This window comes from Bombina bombina, chromosome 6, assembly GCF_027579735.1.
Source record: "Bombina bombina isolate aBomBom1 chromosome 6, aBomBom1.pri, whole genome shotgun sequence".
In the NCBI taxonomy this organism is placed as follows: Eukaryota; Metazoa; Chordata; class Amphibia; order Anura; family Bombinatoridae; genus Bombina; species Bombina bombina.
The window spans coordinates 1,086,769,451-1,086,792,066 of record NC_069504.1 but is presented as its reverse complement, the minus strand read 5'-3'; the positions used below and the strand labels follow the sequence as shown (position 1 = coordinate 1,086,792,066).

At 43.8% G+C, this 22,616-nt stretch overlaps 1 protein-coding gene across 1 annotated transcript in view; it reads left to right on the top strand.

Annotated features, from left to right (window-relative positions):
• The window catches only part of AGK (acylglycerol kinase), a 204,290-nt gene that overhangs the window by 41,759 nt on the left and 139,915 nt on the right, over positions 1-22,616 (top strand). The window contains 1 exon segment of the mRNA XM_053718997.1: positions 9,226-9,301. Coding sequence (XP_053574972.1) covers positions 9,226-9,301 — 76 coding nt within the window.

Sequence of the window (22,616 nt, the reverse complement as noted above, 5' to 3'; positions counted from 1 at the left end):
CTCGGGGAGGGGGCTCTCCATTTTGAAGCGTTCTCAAGGATAACCCTCAGATGGGGGGGTTCCGGAGTTTGATCTGAAGGCGTCTTGTCAAAACGCCAAGCTTCCAAAGTACGGATCAAGGTCAAGAGATCTTCAGGCCGCTCTGATAGATGCTCTAGCGGTTCCTTGGAATTTCGGTCTAGCATACCTGTTTCCTCCGTTTTCTCTCCTTCCACGAGTCATTGCTCATATCAAATAGGAGAGAACTTCTTTGATTCTAATAGCTCCTTGTAAGAAAAGTTACTCCAGCCTTGGCAGGTTTCATAAAAAAAAGACCTTTATTGTACCATGGTGCACACAAAAGCAACAAAGTTTCAGACCTGTGCTAGATTCTCAGACATGACTTAGGACGTAGCACAGGTCTGAAACGTTGTTGCTTTTGTGTGGACCATGGTGCAATAAAGGTCTTTCTTTTATGAAACCTGCCAAGGCTGGAGTAACATTTCTTACAAGATTTGCTGATACGGAGGGGTGGCTGACTCCTTGCTCCTGTGCCTGATTGTTTTGACTGCTCTTCCCCACCTTTTTGTTTCATTCTAATAGCTCCTGCCTGGCCTCGCAGGATCTGGTTCACGGATCTGGTGAAGCTGTCATCTCTTCCACCTTGGAAGTTACCTCTGAGGAAGGACCTTCTAATTCAGGGTCCATTCCTCCATCCAAATCTAGATTCTCTGAAGCTGACTGCTTCGAGATTAAACGTATAGTCCTGTCTAGACATGTTTTTTCTGGAGCGATCATTGATATTATTGTCACGGATACCAGACGGCTAAGGCTATAACCCCCCTACAACCTCACCCGTGATGTTTCTCAGTGGTTTTGGGCTCCTCAGAGGAACCACCATCTCTGAAAGCTGTTTGTTTGCTTTGTGTTGGCTTGTTTTTGTGTTCAGAGAAAAGTTGGTGTATGACCAGGAAAACCCTCCTAGGCTGGCCGGGCTCCTGGAACTCCTGGTCGGCCGCCTTACAACGGACACCCGCCTAACCCCTCTCAGGCTGGCCAGGCTCCTGGAACTCCTGGTCGGCCACAGGACAGCAGAACACCCGCTAATTTTAACCCAGGTCGCTCCAGCAACCATGTGCCCCAGAGCTCCGCTCTTTTGGGAATTAGTAGCCCGTGAGGAGTACAAGGGGTGGTGTAATTACCGGAGGGGAGCTCCTTTGGGAACTGGGGGTTTTGGACACCCCTAACCCCATAACTTCAACGGACTGTAACTCCGGTTTTAAAATGACACCCTGGAAGTGCCGCCGCTCTACCGGGATCACCCGAAACCGCCACCCCTAAGTATTGGGATTATGTGAGACTGTGGCTCCTATGGAGGTGCCGGGCTGTCTGGAGAGGCGGGAATGGCGGGAAAATAGTGGGATTGTCCAGGGTCTTATCAAGATGAACTGACTTTATAAAAGGAGTGTGTGTTTTCAATAAAATCAGTTCCTGTTAAACCTGAATGCTAGGCTGTCTAGTTATTTGGGTTTGCTCCAGCTAAAATCACTTTTCCTGGGCTACATAGCAGCCTGTTCCAGGCAGAGGAAGGACACTCTGACAGAGCTACCTAGTCTGGTAGCTGGAGTCTGCTACAGGGTGGGACCCTGAGTACTGGTGCTGTCAGGCATCAAGGGTGGCTACAGGCTGTGGTCACTTGCCAGCTTCATAGCTGCAATCGGCAGGGAGGAAGCAGGACCCGTTTGGCGGAGCTACCCAGTCGGGGTAGCCGGGGGTATCCGTCACATTGGCTGGCAGCGGTGGGATCTGCTTCTTTTACAAGGTTCCTGCTGACAGAGGAGATGTACCACAGTAGCCGGTAAATATGGAGGCAGAGTTCCTAGGGAGAGTACAAAAGATGCTGACTGGAACAAAGGATCCTTATTCGGAACAGGATATTCTTACATGGAGGAACCTTGCCCTCCGAGACCTTTGGTGGGAGGCTCTGCAACAGGAGCAGGAATATGGAAAGGTCCTCCCCACAAATGACACAAGATTCCGTGTACGGTGGACCGTGAGACTGCCTTTCCTGGGAGAACAGCCAAAGAAGGAATGGCTAGCTGTTCTACATAGACTGATCCAGCAAGAGATGTGGGTGGAGGACGGCTATCGAGCCCTCCAATGGCTTGCTATGCAAGCGCAGCCATGGCTGGAGGAAGGATCCCCCACAGAGGGCTTTGGCTTCGGCGGCCCTGGATTGTTGTTTACAAAAAGGACAGAGGACCCACAGTTTGGGAGCGAGACAGACGAAGGTCTGGAGGATATCTCTGGGCTCCAAGAGGAACTGCTGGATCTCTTGGAGGAGACCTGGCTGCTGGACGATCTGGATTTTATAATTGACCAGGAAGAGGCACTGGTCAAGGAATACAAGAGGCTGCTGGATCTTGCTAAGCAGCGTGCCAGGGGCATACAGATCTGGTGTGCAGCCCTCTGGGATTCATGGAGCTCGACTGTGGAGGAGTGGCAGCAAAGAGAAAGGGAACCAGGGCTGCTGGATCCTGATCAGCAGTCTGGCTCTGAGCTTATAGACTTGGACAAGGGAGTCACCCCAGAAGAAGTGCTGACAACAGGGCAGAGAGCCGCAGGCCTCTTCCCAGCACCTGTAACAGCTCCAGGAAACCTGGGACCGGAGGTAGTCGTCCTCCCTCCCCTTACAGAGAACCCCTTGCAGGTAGAGATGGATGTCAATAACTCTCCACAGCAGCAGAAACCCTTCCTGGGAGTGGAGACAGTCGGTCTCTCTCCCCAGCAGCAGAGCCGGGAGAGGAGACAGTCGGTCTCTCTCCCCAGCGGCAGAGCCATCCCCTGGGAGCGGAGGTAGTCGTCCTCCCTCCCCGTAAACTGAACCCCTTCCCGGGAGAGGAGACAGTCTGTCTCTCTCCCCAGCGGCAGAGCCTGGAGCCGGGAGAGGAGACAGTCGGTCTCTCTCCCCAGCGGCAGAGCCATCCCCTGGGAGCGGAGGTAGTCGTCCTCCCTCCCCGTGAACAGAACCCCTTCCTGGAAGAGGAGACAGTCGGTCTCTCTCCCCAGCGGCAGAGCCAGGAGCTGGGAGAGGAGATAGTCGAGCCATCCCCTGGGAGCGGAGGTAGTCCTCCCTCCCCGTAAACTGAACCCCTTCCTGGGAGAGGAGACTGTCGGTCTCTCTCCCCAGCGGCAGAGCCTGGAGCCGGGAGAGGAGACAGTCGGTCTCTCTCCCCAGTGGCAGAGCCATCCCCTGGGAGCGGAGGTAGTCGTCCTCCCTCCCCGTGAACAGAACCCCTTCCTGGGAGAGGAGGCAGTCGGTCTCTCTCCCCAGCGGCAGAGCCATCCCCTGGGAGCGGAGGTAGTCGTCCTCCCTCCCCTTAAACAGAACACCTTCCTGGGTGAGGAGACAGTCGGTCTCTCCCCAGCGGCAGAGCCATCCCCCGGGAGCGGAGGTAGTCGTCCTCCCTCCCCTTACAGAGAAATCCTTGCAGGGAGAGACGGGTATCGATATGTCTCCCCAGCGGCTGAATCCCTTTCTGGGAGAGGAGACAGTTGGTCTCTCTCCCCAAGGGCTGCACAGTTTCCCATGGAGTGGAGGTAGCAGACCTCCCTCCCCAGCGGTTGATCTCCTTCTCGGGAGAAGAGACAGACGTACTCTCCCCTCAGTAGCTTGGCAGGGTCTCTACCCTTTTCTTGTCCTGGAGTATATCTCACAGGGGGCAGGCAAGGGGGGTACCCGCTCATGCAGTTGGTGCCACAAGTTTGGGCACCCGAGTTTTGCCTACCGCATCAAGGAGCAACCTCAACCTACAGTCTGGGGTGGGTATATCGCCGGCACTGGCTCTGTTTGTGGGTGGGTCAGCAGGTTCTCAACAGAGTGTCACAGAGGGAGACAGTTTGGCCATGGAATTTAAGGACGCTGGAACTTGTGGAACAGCAATTGTTTGGGAGCCGGCCTTAGCAAACTTATCTGGGACTTTGCATTATGTGACTATCCCTACGCCAGCAGGAACCCCCCAGGGTGCCCCAAGCTCAGGAGAGATGGTATAACCTCTCTCAGCAACGGAGAAGTGGAGGGCCACCGTCGGACAGTCCCAGGCCGACCCGTTAAAGGTCTAGCCGGGTCTGACGAACTGGAGGGGGGGGGGAGATGTCACGGATACCAGACGGCTAAGGCTATAATCCCCCCTACAACCTCACCCGTGATGTTTCTCAGTGGTTTTGGGCTCCTCAGAGCAACCACCATCTCTGAAAGCTGTTTGTTTGCTTTGTGTTGGCTTGTTTTTGTGTTCAGAGAAAAGTTGGTGTATGACCAGGAAAACCCTCCTAGGCTGGCCGGGCTCCTGGAACTCCTGGTCGGCCGCCTCACAACGGACACCCGCCTAACCCCTCTCCGGCTGGCCAGGCTCCTGGAACTCCCGGTCGGCCACAGGACAGCAGAACACCCGCTAATTTTAACCCAGGTCGCTCCAGCAACCATGTGCCCCAGAGTTCCGCTCTTTTGGGGATTAGTAGCCCCTGGGGAGTACAAGGGGTGGTGTAATTACCGGAGGGGAGCTCCTTTGGGAACTGGGGGTTTTGGACACCCCTAACCCCATAACTTCAACGGACTGTAACTCCGGTCCCCAGTAATGAATCATGCTGATTTTTGGACTGTGGCATCTGGGGACCGAGAGCTTTAAAATGACACACTGGAAGTGCTGCCGCTCTACCGGGATCACCCGAGTATTGGGATTATGTGAGACTGTGGCTCCTATGGAGGTGCCGGGCTGTCTGGAGGGGCGGGAATGGTGGGAAAATAGTGGGATTGTCCAGGGTCTTATCAAGATGAGCTGACTGTATAAAAGGAGTGTGTGTTTTCAATAAAATCAGTTCCTGTTAAACCTGAATGCTAGGCTGTCTAGTTATTTGGGTTTGCTCCAGTTAAAATCACTTTTCCTGGGCTACATAGCAGCCTGTTCCAGGCAGAGGAAGGACACTCTGACAGAGCTACCTAGTCTGGTAGCTGGAGTCTGCTACAGGGTGGGACCCTGAGTACTGGTGCTGTCAGGCATCAGGGGTGGCTACAGGCTGTGGTCACTTGCCAGCTACATAGCTGCAATCGGCAGGGAGGAAGCAGGACCCGTTTGGCGGAGCTACCCAGTCAGGGTAGCCGGGGGTAGCCGTCACAACTATGCTTCAGACTTGTAAACCTGTTAATCGCAGGATTTACCATAAGGTATGGCGTAAATACCTTTTTTGGTGCGAAGCTAAGGGTTTCTCCTGGAGCCGGGTGAGGAGTTCCCGAATTTTATCTTTTCTTCAGGATGGCCTGAACAAACGTTTTTCAGTCAGTACTTCTACACTGTCTATTATTTTGCACAAACGTCTGGCAAATTTACCAGATGTTCAATCTTTTGTTCAGGCTCTGGTCAGAATCAGACCTGTGTTTAAACCTGTTGCTCCTCCTTGGAGCCTTAACCTAGTTCTTAAAGTTTTGCAGCAGGCTCCGTTTGAGCAGATGCATGTTGTTGATATAAAATTGTTATCTTGGAAGGTTTTGTTTCTTCTTGCTATTTCTTCCGCTCGCAAAGTTTCTGAGCTTTCAGCTCTGCAGTGTGTGGTTCCCCATACCTTATTTTTCATGCAGATAAGGCGGTCCTTCGTAGTAAATTGGTGTTTCTCCCTAAGGTGATGTTGAATCGAAACATTAATCAGGAAATTGTTGTTCCTTTTTTTGTCCTAATCCTCCTTCTCATAAGGAACATCTTTTGCATAACCTGCATGTTGTGCGTGCTCTAAAATTTTACCTGCAATCTACTAAAGATTTTCGCCAGTCTTCTACCCTGTTTCTTGTTTTCTCTGGAAAGCGTAAGGGTCAGAAGGCCACTTCTACTACCCTTTCCCTCTGGTTAAGAAGTATGATTCGTTTTGCTCATGAGTCAGCTGGACAGCAGCCTCCTGAGAGAATTACGGCTCATTCCACTAGGGCTGTCTCCTCATCTTGGGCTTTCAAAAATGAAGCTTCTGTGGAACAGATTTGCAAGGCGGCAACATGGTCCTCTTTGCATACTTTTTCCAAATTCTACAAATTTGATACTTTTGCCTCGGCTGAGGCCTCTTTTGGGAGAAAGGTTCTTCAAGCGCCAGTGCCTTCAGTTTAGGTCCTCCTGCCTTGTTCTCTTTCTCTTTTAATTCCGTGTACTCTAGCTTGGGTATTGGTTCCCACTAGTGATTGGAATGACTTTGTGGACTCTCCATGCCATAGGAAAGAAAACAAAATTTATGCTTACCTGATAAATTTCTTTTTTTCCGGGCATGGAGAGTCCACGACCCCGCCCTCTTTTTAAATTATAATTCTGCAGTTTTTTGAGTAAACCTCAGACACCTCTATACCTTTTGTGTTTCTTCTTTTTCCATTTTCCTTCGGCTGAATGACTGGGGATTATGGGTAAGAGAAGTTACACTTAACACCTTTGCTTGGGTGCTCTTTGCCTCCTCCTGCTGGCCAGGAGTTGAATATCCCACTAGTAATTGGAATGACGTTGTGGACTTTCCATGCCCGGAAATAAATAAATTTATCAGGTAAGTATAACTTTTGTTTTTTAATCTTTTAAGAATTTAATATCAGTTTGTTAAATATCACTTGCGTATTTACACAACCCAATTTTTTTCCACCAGACTAACTCATCAAATTTTAACAAATTATATAACTATTATAAATGTGTCATGTTTAATAATATTCATTGTATATTACCTGCATTACAACTCTTATCTGATTATTATTATTATTATGACAACAAAAACATTATTGCTATTCTTTTTATTTATTATAATAATAATTAGAAAAAAACAAGACACAAAACAAGAAAGTGAATGTGTTGACCACTCAAGCAAACAATTTAATTAAGTGAAATCTGTGTTAAATTAGGAGATTTCTTAGTATATTCCTCTATTATCATTTGGTAAACAGAAAAAAAGTAAAAATCAATTGATATCAATATAGTGTTGTAAAGTAAGGAGAATAAAGTTGTATTGGTCATACAAACACCTTTCAATAGTCATCAGTGAATGGACTCATTTTTTAAGTTGTAAATGAAAGGGACAAAATACTCCAATTTTCCTATAACTGCATGTAATAGACACTACTATAAAGAAAAATGTGCACAGATACTGATATAAATAGCCACTATAAAACCTTACTAAGAAGTTACAAGTATAGCCCTGTTGAAGAGGTTAGGCTGGGACACCCAGTGAAAGGGGCTGGGAAACCAGAAAGAGCAGACACTCCCTCCTTGGTTACTTGGGGCTTGGTTATGAGTTAGAAAATCAGCACAATGTTATTAAAAAATAAGCAAAACTGTAAATTTTTACAAAAACACTACCAGATGGGCTGTATAAATGGATCATCTACAAAACATTTATGCAAAGAAAAATCTAATGTACAATGTCCCTTTAACAATAGAATAGTTAGCCATTGTGCATTCCTGTAGTGAAGATGGGAAAGGCTTCAATAAATATGTATTAACACACAAAAGTAAATGCATAAGGAAGTGTAATTATGTAAGTGCCATTTTAACAGGAGTAAACATAAAATGAATCTGCAAAAATATTTATTTTATGACAGTGTCATATAATACAACTAAATCCATAGCTCAAGAAGCATAGACTGATTGAACAGGCTGGCATTGAAAATGTTCTCTGTTTTCCTTTCCATCGGATCATGTGACAGCCATCAGCCAATCACAAAATACGTATACGTATATTCTGCAATATAAGAAGATTGTGCACATTTAGTTAAAGGGACATAATACTCATATGCTAAATCACTTGAAACTGATGCAGTATAACTGTAAAAAGCTGACAGGAAAATATCACCTGAGCATCTCTATGTAAAAAAGGAAGATATTTTACCTCACAATTTCCTCAGCTCAGCAGAGTAGGTTCTGTGTAAAAAGTTATACTCAGCTGCTCCCAGCTGCAGGTAAAAAAATTAAAAAAAATGAAGAAATGAACAGCAGCCAATCAGCATCAGCAGTGCTGAGGTCATGAACTCTTACTGTGATCTCATGAGATTTGACTTAACTCTCATGAGATTTCATAGTAAGCTTCCTTTACCTGATTGGTGAAATAATATGAGAGTGCACGATGCTCATCCTTTGAGCTGTCCTAGGACAGACACACTAATATGCTGCTTAGAAATCCTTTACAATGGGAGGTGGCTACTGAGGAACTTTTGAGGTAAAATATCTTTCTTTTTTACATAGAGATGTTCAGGTGATATTTTCTAATCAGCTTTTTACAGTTATGCTGCATCACTTTCAAGTGTTTAAACATTTGGGTATTATGGCCCTTTAATGGAAGTGAATTGGGAAAGTTGTTTTGTGCTTTGAATCATGGAAGCTTAATTTTGTTTTTAGTTTTCTTTAAGAGAATCAGCTAATATATTATAGACCATTTTTGTCTTTTCTGTTGAGAAAAACTAAATTAACTACTTGTCTATAGTTAAACTGGCTAGAACACTACATCACCTCTAGATATAAAAGTTAATAAAATTACAGTTGCTTAAATATTAAAGACTGGGGGCATACCAATTTAAAAAGAAGACCTTAAATGTTCCTAATATTTTTTTGCAAAAAGTTTTTAAAATGTTAATGGAATTGGAATGGGTGGCTTAAAATAAGTTATTTTCTGAAATACATTTATTTTGGGGAGATTCCTCCCAGCCACAAAATTCCCAAGCGGGACAACCATAAGGAGAGTTATTGACTTAACTAAGATAATCCCTAGATGTTGGATGCGGGTAGAAGAAACAACAAAGTCCAATATATGCTGTATCCTAGCCACAATTGCTGTTAAAGTGGTGAGATTAATTATTTCTGATTTAGTAAAATGAATCGCAAAGTTGGATCATTGATGATATCGTGTGAATGAATAAGATCATAAGCACAGATTGTCCTATACTTGTTTGTACCCAGGTGAACTTGCTGAGTACCATGATGCACCTCACCCGTTTTAGATTTAAAAACAAACCTCATATTAAACCTACAGTTGGTGTAAACATTTGATTGTTGGCCACTTCCTGTGAACATGTGCAACATGTGTATATCAGTTTTATCTTACTAGCTTCTGATATTTCTGTTAAGCAATAAACTAGCATTTTTATTTACTTAAGGCATTATAGGTATTTTCATTTGCTCATTGTATCTTGTTGAAATCTTTTTATATAACTATATCCATAGCTTCTCTCTTTCTTTTTTATAGAAAGGCCAGGAGTCTGTTTGAAAAGAACGCAGCTCCCATTTTACACTTAGCGGGCATAGATGTTACTGTGGTAAAGGTGAGTGATTATGGCAAAGCAACGGAAAATAAAGCCAAACATTAATGTATGGTTTTACAAAGTGCCTCTAATTATCAGTATTTTAAAAGCTTAGTATCTTTTAGTTCTACACTCTAACGTACCTATGTGTGAGATATAGGTCCACTTTACTCATAAAGAAAAAAATTATCATTGTGGGTATTTGCGCTGCAGCCCGTTAAGTCACATTATTTTAGTTTACCTCCCTGTTCTCATTTTCATGTCTTGAAGGGATTGGTTTGTTTGACCTGTATATCTGTAAAGGTTTGCCCATTTGCACATGCATCGTGTTTATTTCTTGGAACATATCAAAGGCATGTTTAACAAGTTGGGATGTATTTATCTCTAACTGGAAAATGAGTTCTGTCCGGCAATCACCACGCCCCTTGAACGCACACACACCGTGACCATGCCCCTGACCACACCCCCACTGGCACCGTGCCAGGTGGTCCCAGTTTCACCTCTAAAACTTATGGTAAGCCTATTTAAGTTCCATATATAAATTTATGACAATGAAACACAAATAATAGTATACAGGTAGCCCTCAGTTTAAGCCGGGGTTAGGTTCCAGAAGGAATGGTTGTAAATCGAAACCGTTGTAAATTGAAACCCAGTTTATAATGTAAGTCAAACTTGACATAAGTAACACCTAAAAAAAAGGTGGGCATGCTGCTTAGAAGCCTGTATCTCAGGCATCTAAGCAGCTACAGATTCCCAAGACCCACAGTTGGAAAGGTAATCGCCTAACCTTTCCAACGGTATAAGTCTTGGGATCTGTAAAAAAAAGAAAAAAAGTTTAAAAAAAATTTATGTAAAAACATTTTAAAAAAATCAGCGTAGCACTCAAAGGGTTAAGTGAAATCTCATGAGGTCACAGCAAAGCAATGCAAGACCTCATCACTGCTGATGCTGATTGGCTATTGTGGTGTGTTTTTTTCAACTTGCAGCTTTACAGCAGCTTTAACTGTTCAGAGCACATACTAATATGAGCTGAAGAAATTGTGAGGTAAAATATCTTCCTTTTTTACATAGAGATTCTCAGGTGATATTTTCATGTCAACGTCTTACAGTTATGCTGCATCACTTTCAAGGGAGGTGGGAAGAGAGGTTGAGGAGGAGGCTGTGTTTGAGGAGAGAGGGCTAAAGGGATGAACAGAAGCTGTGTGTGAGGATTAGTTTGATTCAGAGGGTGAGCAGGTTGTGAGAAAAGGTTTGTGAGAAGATGAGTTAGAGGGAGTGAGGTAAAGAAACCTGTTGTGTGTGTGAGAGTGTGAGGAGAAGAGTTAGAGGGAGTGAGGTAAAGAAACATGTTGTGTGTGTGAGAGTGTGAGGAGAAGAGTTAGAGGGAGTGAGGTAAAGAAACATGTTGTGTGTGTGAGAGTGTGAGGAGAAGAGTTAGAGGGAGTGAGGTAAAGAAACATGTTGTGTGTGTGAGAGTGTGAGGAGATGAGTTAGAGGGAGTGAGGTAAAGAAACATGTTGTGTGTGTGAGAGTGTGAGGAGATGAGTTAGAGGGAGTGAGGTAAAGAAACATGTTGTGTGTGTGAGAGTGTGAGGAGAAGAGTTAGAGGGAGTGAGGTAAAGAAACATGTTGTGTGTGTGAGAGTGTGAGGAGAAGAGTTAGAGGGAGTGAGGTAAAGAAACATGGTGTGTGTGTGTGAGAGTGTGAGGAGAAGAGTTAGAGGGAGTGAGGTAAAGAAACATGTTGTGTGTGTGAGAGTGTGAGGAGAAGAGTTAGAGGGAGTGAGGTAAAGAAACATGTTGTGTGTGTGAGAGTGTGAGGAGAAGAGTTAGAGGGAGTGAGGTAAAGAAACATGTTGTGTGTGTGAGAGTGTGAGGAGAAGAGTTAGAGGGAGTGAGGTAAAGAAACATGTTGTGTGTGTGAGAGTGTGAGGAGAAGAGTTAGAGGGAGTGAGGTAAAGAAACATGTTGTGTGTGAGAGAGTGTGAGGAGAAGAGTTAGAGGGAGTGAGGTAAAGAAACATGTTGTGTGTGTGAGAGTGTGAGGAGAAGAGTTAGAGGGAGTGAGGTAAAGAAACATGTGTGTGTGAGAGTGTGAGGAGAAGAGTTAGAGGGAGTGAGGTAAAGAAACATGTTGTGTGTGTGAGAGTGTGAGGAGAAGAGTTAGAGGGAGTGAGGTAAAGAAACATGTTGTGTGTGTGAGAGTGTGAGGAGAAGAGTTAGAGGGAGTGAGGTAAAGAAACATGTTGTGTGTGTGAGAGTGTGAGGAGATGAGTTAGAGGGAGTGAGGTAAAGAAACATGTTGTGTGTGTGAGAGTGTGAGGAGAAGAGTTAGAGGGAGTGAGGTAAAGAAACATGTTGTGAGTGTGAGAGTGTGAGGAGAAGAGTTAGAGGGAGTGAGGGAAAGAAACATGTTGTGTGTGTGAGAGTGTGAGGAGAAGAGTTAGAGGGAGTGAGGTAAAGAAACGTGAGTGTGAGGAGATGAGTTAGAGGGAGTGAGGTAAAGAAACATGTTGTGTGTGTGAGAGTGTGAGGAGAAGAGTTAGAGGGAGTGAGGTAAAGAAACATATTGTGTGTGTGAGAGTGTGAGGAGATGAGTTAGAGGGAGTGAGATAAAGAAACATGTTGTGTGTGTGAGAATGTGAGGAGAAGAGTTAGAGGGAGTGAGGTAAAGAAACATGTTGTGTGTGTGAGAGTGTGAGGAGAAGAGTTAGAGGGAGTGAGGTAAAGAAACATGTTGTGTGTGAGAGAGTGTGAGGAGAAGAGTTAGAGGGAGTGAGGTAAAGAAACATGTTGTGTGTGTGAGAGTGTGAGGAGAAGAGTTAGAGGGAGTGAGGTAAAGAAACGTGTGTGTGAGAGTGTGAGGAGATGAGTTAGAGGGAGTGAGGTAAAGAAACATGGTGTGTGTGTGAGAGTGTGAGGAGAAGAGTTAGAGGGAGTGAGGTAAAGAAACATGGTGTGTGTGTGAGAGTGTGAGGAGAAGAGTTAGAGGGAGTGAGGTAAAGAAACATGTTGTGTGTGTGAGAGTGTGAGGAGAAGAGTTAGAGGGAGTGAGGTAAAGAAACATGTTGTGTGTGTGAGAGTGTGAGGAGAAGAGTTAGAGGGAGTGAGGTAAAGAAACGTGTGTGTGTGAGAGTGTGAGGAGGTGAGTTAGAGGGAGTGAGGTAAAGAAACATGGTGTGTGTGTGAGATTGTGAGGAGAAGAGTTAGAGGGAGTGAGGTAAAGAAACATGGTGTGTGTGTGAGAGTGTGAGGAGAAGAGTTAGAGGGAGTGAGGTAAAGAAACATGTTGTGTGTGTGAGAGTGTGAGGAGAAGAGTTAGAGGGAGTGAGGTAAAGAAACATGTTGTGTGTGTGAGAGTGTTAGGAGAAGAGTTAGAGGGAGTGAGGTAAAGAAACATGTTGTGTGTGTGAGAGTGTGAGGAGATGAGTTAGAGGGAGTGAGGTAAAGAAACATGTTGTGTGTGTGAGAGTGTGAGGAGAAGAGTTAGAGGGAGTGAGGTAAAGAAACATGTTGTGTGTGTGAGTGTGAGGAGAAGAGTTAGAGGGAGTGAGGTAAAGAAACATGTTGTGTGTGTGAGAGTGTTAGGAGAAGAGTTAGAGGGAGTGAGGTAAAGAAACATGTTGTGTGTGTGAGAGTGTGAGGAGAAGAGTTAGAGGGAGTGAGGTAAAGAAACATGTTGTGTGTGTGTGAGAGTGTTAGGAGAAGAGTTAGAGGGAGTGAGGTAAAGAAACATGTTGTGTGTGTGTGAGAGTGTGAGGAGAAGAGTTAGAGGGAGTGAGGTAAAGAAACATGTTGTGTGTGTGAGAGTGTGAGGAGAAGAGTTAGAGGGAGTGAGGTAAAGAAACATGTTGTGTGTGTGAGAGTGTGAGGAGATGAGTTAGAGGGAGTGAGATAAAGAAACATGTTGTGTGTGTGAGAGTGTGAGGAGAAGAGTTAGAGGGAGTGAGGTAAAGAAACATGTTGTGTGTGTGAGAGTGTGAGGAGAAGAGTTAGAGGGAGTGAGGTAAAGAAACATGTGTGTGTGAGAGTGTGAGGAGAAGAGTTAGAGGGAGTGAGGTAAAGAAACATGTTGTGTGTGTGAGAGTGTGAGGAGAAGAGTTAGAGGGAGTGAGGTAAAGAAACGTGTGTGTGAGAGTGTGAGGAGATGAGTTAGAGGGAGTGAGGTAAAGAAACATGTTGTGTGTGTGAGAGTGTGAGGAGAAGAGTTAGAGGGAGTGAGGTAAAGAAACATGTTGTGTGTGTGAGAGTGTGAGGAGAAGAATTAGAGGGAGTGAGGTAAAGAAACATGTTGTGTGTGTGAGAGTGTGAGGAGAAGAGTTAGAGGGAGTGAGGTAAAGAAACATGTGTGTGTGAGAGTGTGAGGAGAAGAGTTAGAGGGAGTGAGGTAAAGAAACATGGTGTGTGTGTGAGAGTGTGAGGAGAAGAGTTAGAGGGAGTGAGGTAAAGAAACATGTTGTGTGTGTGAGAGTGTGAGGAGAAGAGTTAGAGGGAGTGAGGTAAAGAAACATGTTGTGTGTGTGAGAGTGTTAGGAGAAGAGTTAGAGGGAGTGAGGTAAAGAAACATGGTGTGTGTGTGAGATTGTGAGGAGAAGAGTTAGAGGGAGTGAGGTAAAGAAACATGGTGTGTGTGTGAGAGTGTGAGGAGAAGAGTTAGAGGGAGTGAGGTAAAGAAACATGGTGTGTGTGTGAGAGTGTGAGGAGAAGAGTTAGAGGGAGTGAGGTAAAGAAACATGTTGTGTGTGTGAGAGTGTTAGGAGAAGAGTTAGAGGGAGTGAGGTAAAGAAACATGTTGTGTGTGTGAGAGTGTGAGGAGATGAGTTAGAGGGAGTGAGGTAAAGAAACATGTTGTGTGTGTGAGAGTGTGAGGAGAAGAGTTAGAGGGAGTGAGGTAAAGAAACATGTTGTGTGTGTGAGTGTGAGGAGAAGAGTTAGAGGGAGTGAGGTAAAGAAACATGTTGTGTGTGTGAGAGTGTTAGGAGAAGAGTTAGAGGGAGTGAGGTAAAGAAACATGTTGTGTGTGTGAGAGTGTGAGGAGAAGAGTTAGAGGGAGTGAGGTAAAGAAACATGTTGTGTGTGTGTGAGAGTGTTAGGAGAAGAGTTAGAGGGAGTGAGGTAAAGAAACATGTTGTGTGTGTGAGAGTGTGAGGAGAAGAGTTAGAGGGAGTGAGGTAAAGAAACATGTTGTGTGTGTGAGAGTGTGAGGAGAAGAGTTAGAGGGAGTGAGGTAAAGAAACATGTTGTGTGTGTGAGAGTGTGAGGAGAAGAGTTAGAGGGAGTGAGGTAAAGAAACGTGTGTGTGTGAGAGTGTGAGGAGATGAGTTAGAGGGAGTGAGGTAAAGAAACATGGTGTGTGTGTGAGAGTGTGAGGAGAAGAGTTAGAGGGAGTGAGGTAAAGAAACATGGTGTGTGTGTGAGAGTGTGAGGAGAAGAGTTAGAGGGAGTGAGGTAAAGAAACATGTTGTGTGTGTGAGAGTGTGAGGAGAAGAGTTAGAGGGAGTGAGGTAAAGAAACATGTTGTGTGTGTGAGAGTGTTAGGAGAAGAGTTAGAGGGAGTGAGGTAAAGAAACATGTTGTGTGTGTGAGAGTGTGAGGAGATGAGTTAGAGGGAGTGAGGTAAAGAAACATGTGGTGTGTGTGAGAGTGTGAGGAGAAGAGTTAGAGGGAGTGAGGTAAAGAAACATGTTGTGTGTGTGAGAGTGTGAGGAGAAGAGTTAGAGGGAGTGAGGTAAAGAAACATGTTGTGTGTGTGAGAGTGTTAGGAGAAGAGTTAGAGGGAGTGAGGTAAAGAAACATGTTGTGTGTGTGAGAGTGTGAGGAGAAGAGTTAGAGGGAGTGAGGTAAAGAAACATGTTGTGTGTGTGTGAGAGTGTTAGGAGAAGAGTTAGAGGGAGTGAGGTAAAGAAACATGTTGTGTGTGTGAGAGTGTGAGGAGATGAGTTAGAGGGAGTGAGGTAAAGAAACATGTGTGTGTGAGAGTGTGAGGAGATGAGTTAGAGGGAGTGAGGTAAAGAAACATGTTGTGTGTGTGAGAGTGTGAGGAGATGAGTTAGAGGGAGTGAGGTAAAGAAACATGTTGTGTGTGTGAGGAGATGAGTTAGAGGGAGTGAGGTAAAGAAACATGTTGTGTGTGTGAGAGTGTGAGGAGAAGAGTTAGAGGGAGTGAGGTAAAGAAACATGTTGTGTGTGTGAGAGTGTGAGGAGAAGAGTTAGAGGGAGTGAGGTAAAGAAACATGTGTGTGTGTGAGAGTGTGAGGAGAAGAGTTAGAGGGAGTGAGGTAAAGAAACGTGTGTGTGAGAGTGTGAGGAGAAGAGTTAGAGGGAGTGAGGTAAAGAAACATGGTGTGTGTGTGAGAGTGTGAGGAGAAGAGTTAGAGGGAGTGAGGTAAAGAAACATGGTGTGTGTGTGAGAGTGTGAGGAGAAGAGTTAGAGGGAGTGAGGTAAAGAAACATGTGTGTGTGAGAGTGTTAGGAGAAGAGTTAGAGGGAGTGAGGTAAAGAAACATGTTGTGTGTGTGAGAGTGTGAGGAGATGAGTTAGAGGGAGTGAGGTAAAGAAACATGTTGTGTGTGTGAGAGTGTGAGGAGAAGAGTTAGAGGGAGTGAGGTAAAGAAACATGTTGTGTGTGTGAGAGTGTTAGGAGAAGAGTTAGAGGGAGTGAGGTAAAGAAACATGTTGTGTGTGTGAGAGTGTGAGGAGATGAGTTAGAGGGAGTGAGGTAAAGAAACATGTTGTGTGTGTGAGAGTGTGAGGAGAAGAGTTAGAGGGAGTGAGGTAAAGAAACATGTTGTGTGTGTGAGAGTGTGAGGAGAAGAGTTAGAGGGAGTGAGGTAAAGAAACTGTGTGTGTGAGAGTGTGAGGAGAAGAGTTAGAGGGAGTGAGGTAAAGAAACATGTTGTGTGTGTGAGAGTGTGAGGAGAAGAGTTAGAGGGAGTGAGGTAAAGAAACGTGTGTGTGAGAGTGTGAGGAGAAGAGTTAGAGGGAGTGAGGTAAAGAAACGTGTGTGTGTGAGAGTGTGAGGAGATGAGTTAGAGGGAGTGAGGTAAAGAAACATGGTGTGTGTGTGAGAGTGTGAGGAGAAGAGTTAGAGGGAGTGAGGTAAAGAAACATGGTGTGTGTGTGAGAGTGTGAGGAGAAGAGTTAGAGGGAGTGAGGTAAAGAAACATGTGTGTGTGAGAGTGTTAGGAGAAGAGTTAGAGGGAGTGAGGTAAAGAAACATGTTGTGTGTGTGAGAGTGTGAGGAGATGAGTTAGAGGGAGTGAGGTAAAGAAACATGTTGTGTGTGTGAGAGTGTGAGGAGAAGAGTTAGAGGGAGTGAGGTAAAGAAACATGTTGTGTGTGTGAGAGCGTTAGGAGAAGAGTTAGAGGGAGTGAGGTAAAGAAACATGTTGTGTGTGTGAGAGTGTGAGGAGATGAGTTAGAGGGAGTGAGGTAAAGAAACATGTTGTGTGTGTGAGAGTGTGAGGAGAAGAGTTAGAGGGAGTGAGGTAAAGAAACATGTTGTGTGTGTGAGAGTGTGAGGAGATGAGTTAGAGGGAGTGAGGTAAAGAAACGTGTGTGTGAGAGTGTGAGGAGAAGAGTTAGAGGGAGTGAGGTAAAGAAACATGTTGTGTGTGTGAGAGTGTGAGGAGATGAGTTAGAGGGAGTGAGGTAAAGAAACATGTTGTGTGTGTGAGAGTGTGAGGAGATGAGTTAGAGGGAGTGAGGTAAAGAAACATGTTGTGTGTGTGAGAGTGTGAGGAGAAGAGTTAGAGGGAGTGAGGTAAAGAAACATGTTGTGTGTGTGAGAGTGTGAGGAGAAGAGTTAGAGGGAGTGAGGTAAAGAAACATGTTGTGTGTGTGAGAGTGTGAGGAGAAGAGTTAGAGGGAGTGAGGTAAAGAAACATGTTGTGTGTGTGAGAGTGTGAGGAGAAGAGTTAGAGGGAGTGAGGTAAAGAAACATGTTGTGTGTGTGAGAGTGTGAGGAGAAGAGTTAGAGGGAGTGAGGTAAAGAAACATGTTGTGTGTGTGAGAGTGTGAGGAGAAGAGTTAGAGGGAGTGAGGTAAAGAAACATGTTGTGTGTGTGAGAGTGTGAGGAGATGAGTTAGAGGGAGTGAGGTAAAGAAACATGTTGTGTGTGTGAGAGTGTGAGGAGAAGAGTTAGAGGGAGTGAGGTAAAGAAACATGTTGTGTGTGTGAGAGTGTGAGGAGAAGAGTTAGAGGGAGTGAGGTAAAGAAACATGTTGTGTGTGTGAGAGTGTGAGGAGAAGAGTTAGAGGGAGTGAGGTAAAGAAACGTGTGTGTGAGAGTGTGAGGAGAAGAGTTAGAGGGAGTGAGGTAAAGAAACGTGTGTGTGAGAGTGTGAGGAGATGAGTTAGAGGGAGTGAGGTAAAGAAACATGTTGTGTGTGTGAGAGTGTGAGGAGAAGAGTTAGAGGGAGTGAGGTAAAGAAACATGTTGTGTGTGTGAGAGCGTTAGGAGAAGAGTTAGAGGGAGTGAGGTAAAGAAACATGTTGTGTGTGTGAGAGTGTGAGGAGAAGAGTTAGAGGGAGTGAGGTAAAGAAACATGTTGTGTGTGTGTGAGAGTGTTAGGAGAAGAGTTAGAGGGAGTGAGGTAAAGAAACATGTTGTGTGTGTGAGAGTGTGAGGAGATGAGTTAGAGGGAGTGAGGTAAAGAAACATGTTGTGTGTGTGAGAGTGTGAGGAGAAGAGTTAGAGGGAGTGAGGTAAAGAAACATGTTGTGTGTGTGAGAGTGTGAGGAGATGAGTTAGAGGGAGTGAGGTAAAGAAACGTGTGTGTGAGAGTGTGAGGAGATGAGTTAGAGGGAGTGAGGTAAAGAAACATGTTGTGTGTGTGAGAGTGTGAGGAGAAGAGTTAGAGGGAGTGAGGTAAAGAAACATGTTGTGTGTGTGAGAGTGTGAGGAGATGAGTTAGAGGGAGTGAGGTAAAGAAACATGTTGTGTGTGTGAGAGTGTGAGGAGAAGAGTTAGAGGGAGTGAGGTAAAGAAACATGTTGTGTGTGTGAGAGTGTGAGGAGAAGAGTTAGAGGGAGTGAGGTAAAGAAACATGTTGTGTGTGTGAGAGTGTGAGGAGAAGAGTTAGAGGGAGTGAGGTAAAGAAACATGTTGTGTGTGTGAGAAGATGAGTTAGAGGGAGTGAGGTAAAGAAACATGTTGTGTGTGTGAGAGTGTGAGGAGAAGAGTTAGAGGGAGTGAGGTAAAGAAACATGTTGTGTGTGTGAGAGTGTGAGGAGATGAGTTAGAGGGAGTGAGGTAAAGAAACATGTTGTGTGTGTGAGAGTGTGAGGAGAAGAGTTAGAGGGAGTGAGGTAAAGAAACATGTTGTGTGTGTGAGAGTGTGAGGAGAAGAGTTAGAGGGAGTGAGGTAAAGAAACGTGTGTGTGAGAGTGTGAGGAGAAGAGTTAGAGGGAGTGAGGTAAAGAAACATGTTGTGTGTGTGAGAGTGTGAGGAGAAGAGTTAGAGGGAGTGAGGTAAAGAAACGTGTGTGTGAGAGTGTGAGGAGAAGAGTTAGAGGGAGTGAGGTAAAGAAACGTGTGTGTGAGAGTGTGAGGAGAAGAGTTAGAGGGAGTGAGGTAAAGAAACATGTTGTGTGTGTGAGAGTGTGAGGAGATGAGTTAGCCGCAACTTTAAACCTCTAAAAACTGCTTAGTGCAGTTTAAAAAAAAAATGAAAATGCTCATATATTTTATTTGCCAAAAGGCACTACACAATTGTTTTTTTTTTTGGGGGGGGGGTTGGCAGTTGATGCACATTTTAAAACTTAACCAGAGTTCTGACCTCTGTTTCATTTTTTTAAACAGCTTGTGATAGCAATAATCAGACACTTGTAATAGCTGGTTAAATTAGCAATCAACTTGTAATCTGGCCCTTTATGGGTAATGACATTTTGAGTTTAATCTCCCTTTAAGCACAATTTACTAAGGTAATTTACAGAAAAAGCAAGCTGAATAAATAATGGATTCATATTGCATGTTTACTGTGCTTGATTCATTAATATTTTATGGAAACTTCAATACTTCTGAACTTAATTCTCCATGTTACAGAACAGCTGAACTATATCCTAAGGCATAAACAGACACATACATAACTGGAAATTTCTAATAGTCCCAGACGAGTATAAAATTGCAGTGGACAAGTGGAAAATTTGTCTTTTCCCCTATCTTTAACATTGAGGGGACTAGTAACTTTTCCCCTCTGGACTAGTACATTGTCTCCCCTGACTAGTAAACAAAAGTGATATATTTTTTTTTTTTTTTTTTCAAACCGATTTTTATTTTTCAAATAAATTTACAGAGTGGAAGTCGCAGCAAAAGTGATATTTTTTACCCCTGTAATATACAGCTAGCTTTTCAGCTTCAGATTTGTGACATACAACAACTAAATCCTTGCAGGTTCAGCAAGAAGACACTAACTTGCTCTAAGCTCTTGCACTGAGCATTTAAGCAGAGAAATGCCAGTTGGTTTATAGGTCACAACAGCAGTAGCGGACCCTGACTTTGCTAGTCGCTAAAGAAAATTGCAAGTGGAAAAGAGGAGCGGGAGGGGGAATATAAAATGCAATCAAGTGTTACGGATTAATTAGAACAGTTTGGAGCAACCTCCCAAGTCCAAAATTAGAAGATGCTTGCTGCACTGCCGCTGTGAATATTAAACATGCAGAGGATTTGTGGAAATGAAAAAAGGTAAAGCAGTTAAACTCTGTGCAAGTTGGTTTTCTGTAGTAATGCAGCATTGAAGCAAACTTGGAACAGGTTGACTATTTGTGAGTGTTAAATTTTTGGTAAGCCAATGACAAGAGGCTTTATGTGCAGCTACCAATAAGCAGCTAGCTCACAGCTTCTAAACCTACCAAGGTATGCTTTTCATCAAAGGATACAGGCCCCAATACTCGTCATCCTTGCAGTCTGATGGTCTGTGGAGATATTTAAAGAAAAGCGGTGATGTATCAACTATAGAGGTCAATGGGAGCGCGACGTCACCACCTGCATCGCCAACATCGCCACTCATCAGCATTTTGCTGCGGCAGGGGGGCCTATTTGAAGTGAGCCTGCACGGTGCAGACAGTGCGCTCACTGAAATTAAAAATAGTTTGTGTAGGCACTCCAAATCTTGCCGACGGGACATAAGTTTTGTTACACCTACTCTAATTAATTACCTCAGGTGATGTAGTCTCGACAGCTGATAGCTGGCAAGACAAACATTACTGCTACCCTCCTTGCAACCTGCACTTCGCTGATTTGAACATATCGATCTTGTGTCGATGTGTTTGAATCAAAGTGTAGGCTACTCCCCTAGCACGCCCGCTAACTCCCCTGAATGCCTATAACTACATCACATCTAACCTACACTCCCTCTGCACCGCCTCACTACCTCCCACTGACCACCTACATCAGAGCTAACCTACACTCCCCCTGCACCGCACAGCTAATTCCCCTGACCGCCTACTCCTACGTCACGCCTAACCTACACACTCCTGCAACACCCAGCTAGGTCCCTAATACCACCTACACTTACGTAATGCTAACCTACACTCCCTTGGAATGCCCCAGCTAACTCCTGCATACTGTCTTAAAAATACCTCACTATAATAAACTATAGTAATAGTAAAATGAAACACACCCAAAAAAAAACTCTTACACTAAAATAAATTACAAAAGCCCTCAAAGGGACAGTATACACCAGAATTTTTATTGTTTAAAAACATAGATAATCCCTTTATTACCCATTCCCTAGTTTTGCACAACCAACACAGTTATATAAATACACTTTTTACCTCTGTGATTACCTGGTATCTAAGCCTCTGCAAACTGCCCCCTTATTTCAGTTTTTTTAACAGACATCCATTTTAGCCAATCAGAGCTGGCTCACCTGAACTCCACATGCGTGAGCACAGTGTTATCTATATGACACACATGAACTAACACCCTCTAGTGGCGAAAAACTGTCAAAATGCCCTGAGAGAAGAGGTGTCCTTCAGGGGCTTAGAAATTAGCATACGAACCTCCTAGGTTTAGCTTTCAACTAAGAATACCAAGAGAACAAAGCAAAATTGGTGATAAAAGTAAATTTGAAAATTGTTTAAAATTACATTCTCTATCTAAATCATGAAAGTTTGTATTGGACTAGACTGTCCCTTTAAGAGAGCCTTTTTGTAGGGCCTTGCCCTAAAGACATTTCAGCTCTTTTACAAAAAAAGTACAACTTTTGGAATGTTAGGTTTTTTTAGTGTGTTTTTATTTTATTTATTTTTAATATTTTTTTATTGAGATATTTGTCAGTAACAAAAATAAGTCGATGTCCAATGATAAACAAGAAAAGAAGTGAAAACAATGTACATATTGTATACAGTGAGCTTTGGAAGTCTAGGTAAACATTGGTAAGACTGCCCAAATTAAAGTGCAGCAAAGATCTTGACTGTGCATCTGTTACTAAGATCTAACTTTATAAGCATATATCCAATAATAGTATTGATAAGCACAGAGCAGAAGTATTGCATAGTAAAATGAATCTTATAAAAAGGAAAACAACTTTCAAGCACAATTACAACTATGTAGGGCTGTGCACAGTAACATACTCAAATACATCCTAATCAAGTTCACTGCTCTGTTGGTATTCTCTAACAATGTACACAATGCATACAGTGAGCTTGAAGGTCTAGGTAAACATTGTCAAGATTGCCCAAATCAAAATGCAGCAAAGAACTTGTGTATATCTTGACTGTGCATCTGTTACTAGGAGCTGACTTTCTAGACATATGCCTAAAAGTAGTATATATAAGCACAGAGTAAACATATTGCATAGTAAAATTAACCACAAAAAATGAAAAACAACATTCAAGCACAATTACAACTATGTAGGGCAGTGCGCAGTAACATACTCAAATACATCCTAATCAAGTTCACTGCTCAGTTGGTATTCTCTCTACCAAACACTTCAAAGAAAAAAATAACATAACTGGACCTATGGTGATTTCTCTTTTTTTAGATTTACTATAGTTATGTGGTATTTACTGAACTGGCCAATTTTGGACCAACTGAATCACGAAAATAATATCTAATGGTAGTTACGTAGGGACCACTCTTGGGCCATATGATATAAGTTATACATTGAACATACAATAATATGCACTTAATGGTTTTGGACCATGGTATACAAAAGAAAACATAAGTCTGGCGTAACACAAACTGACTATAGTTATGCTAGTCAGTAGGAAGCACCTTGATGAAGGGATTACTCGGTTGGGTGAAGATTATCCAAAAAGACAACCTGACTAATATTAAATAGTCTTAGGGCTAAGTAATGGATGATGTCCCTATAAGATATGACGTGTTTGCTG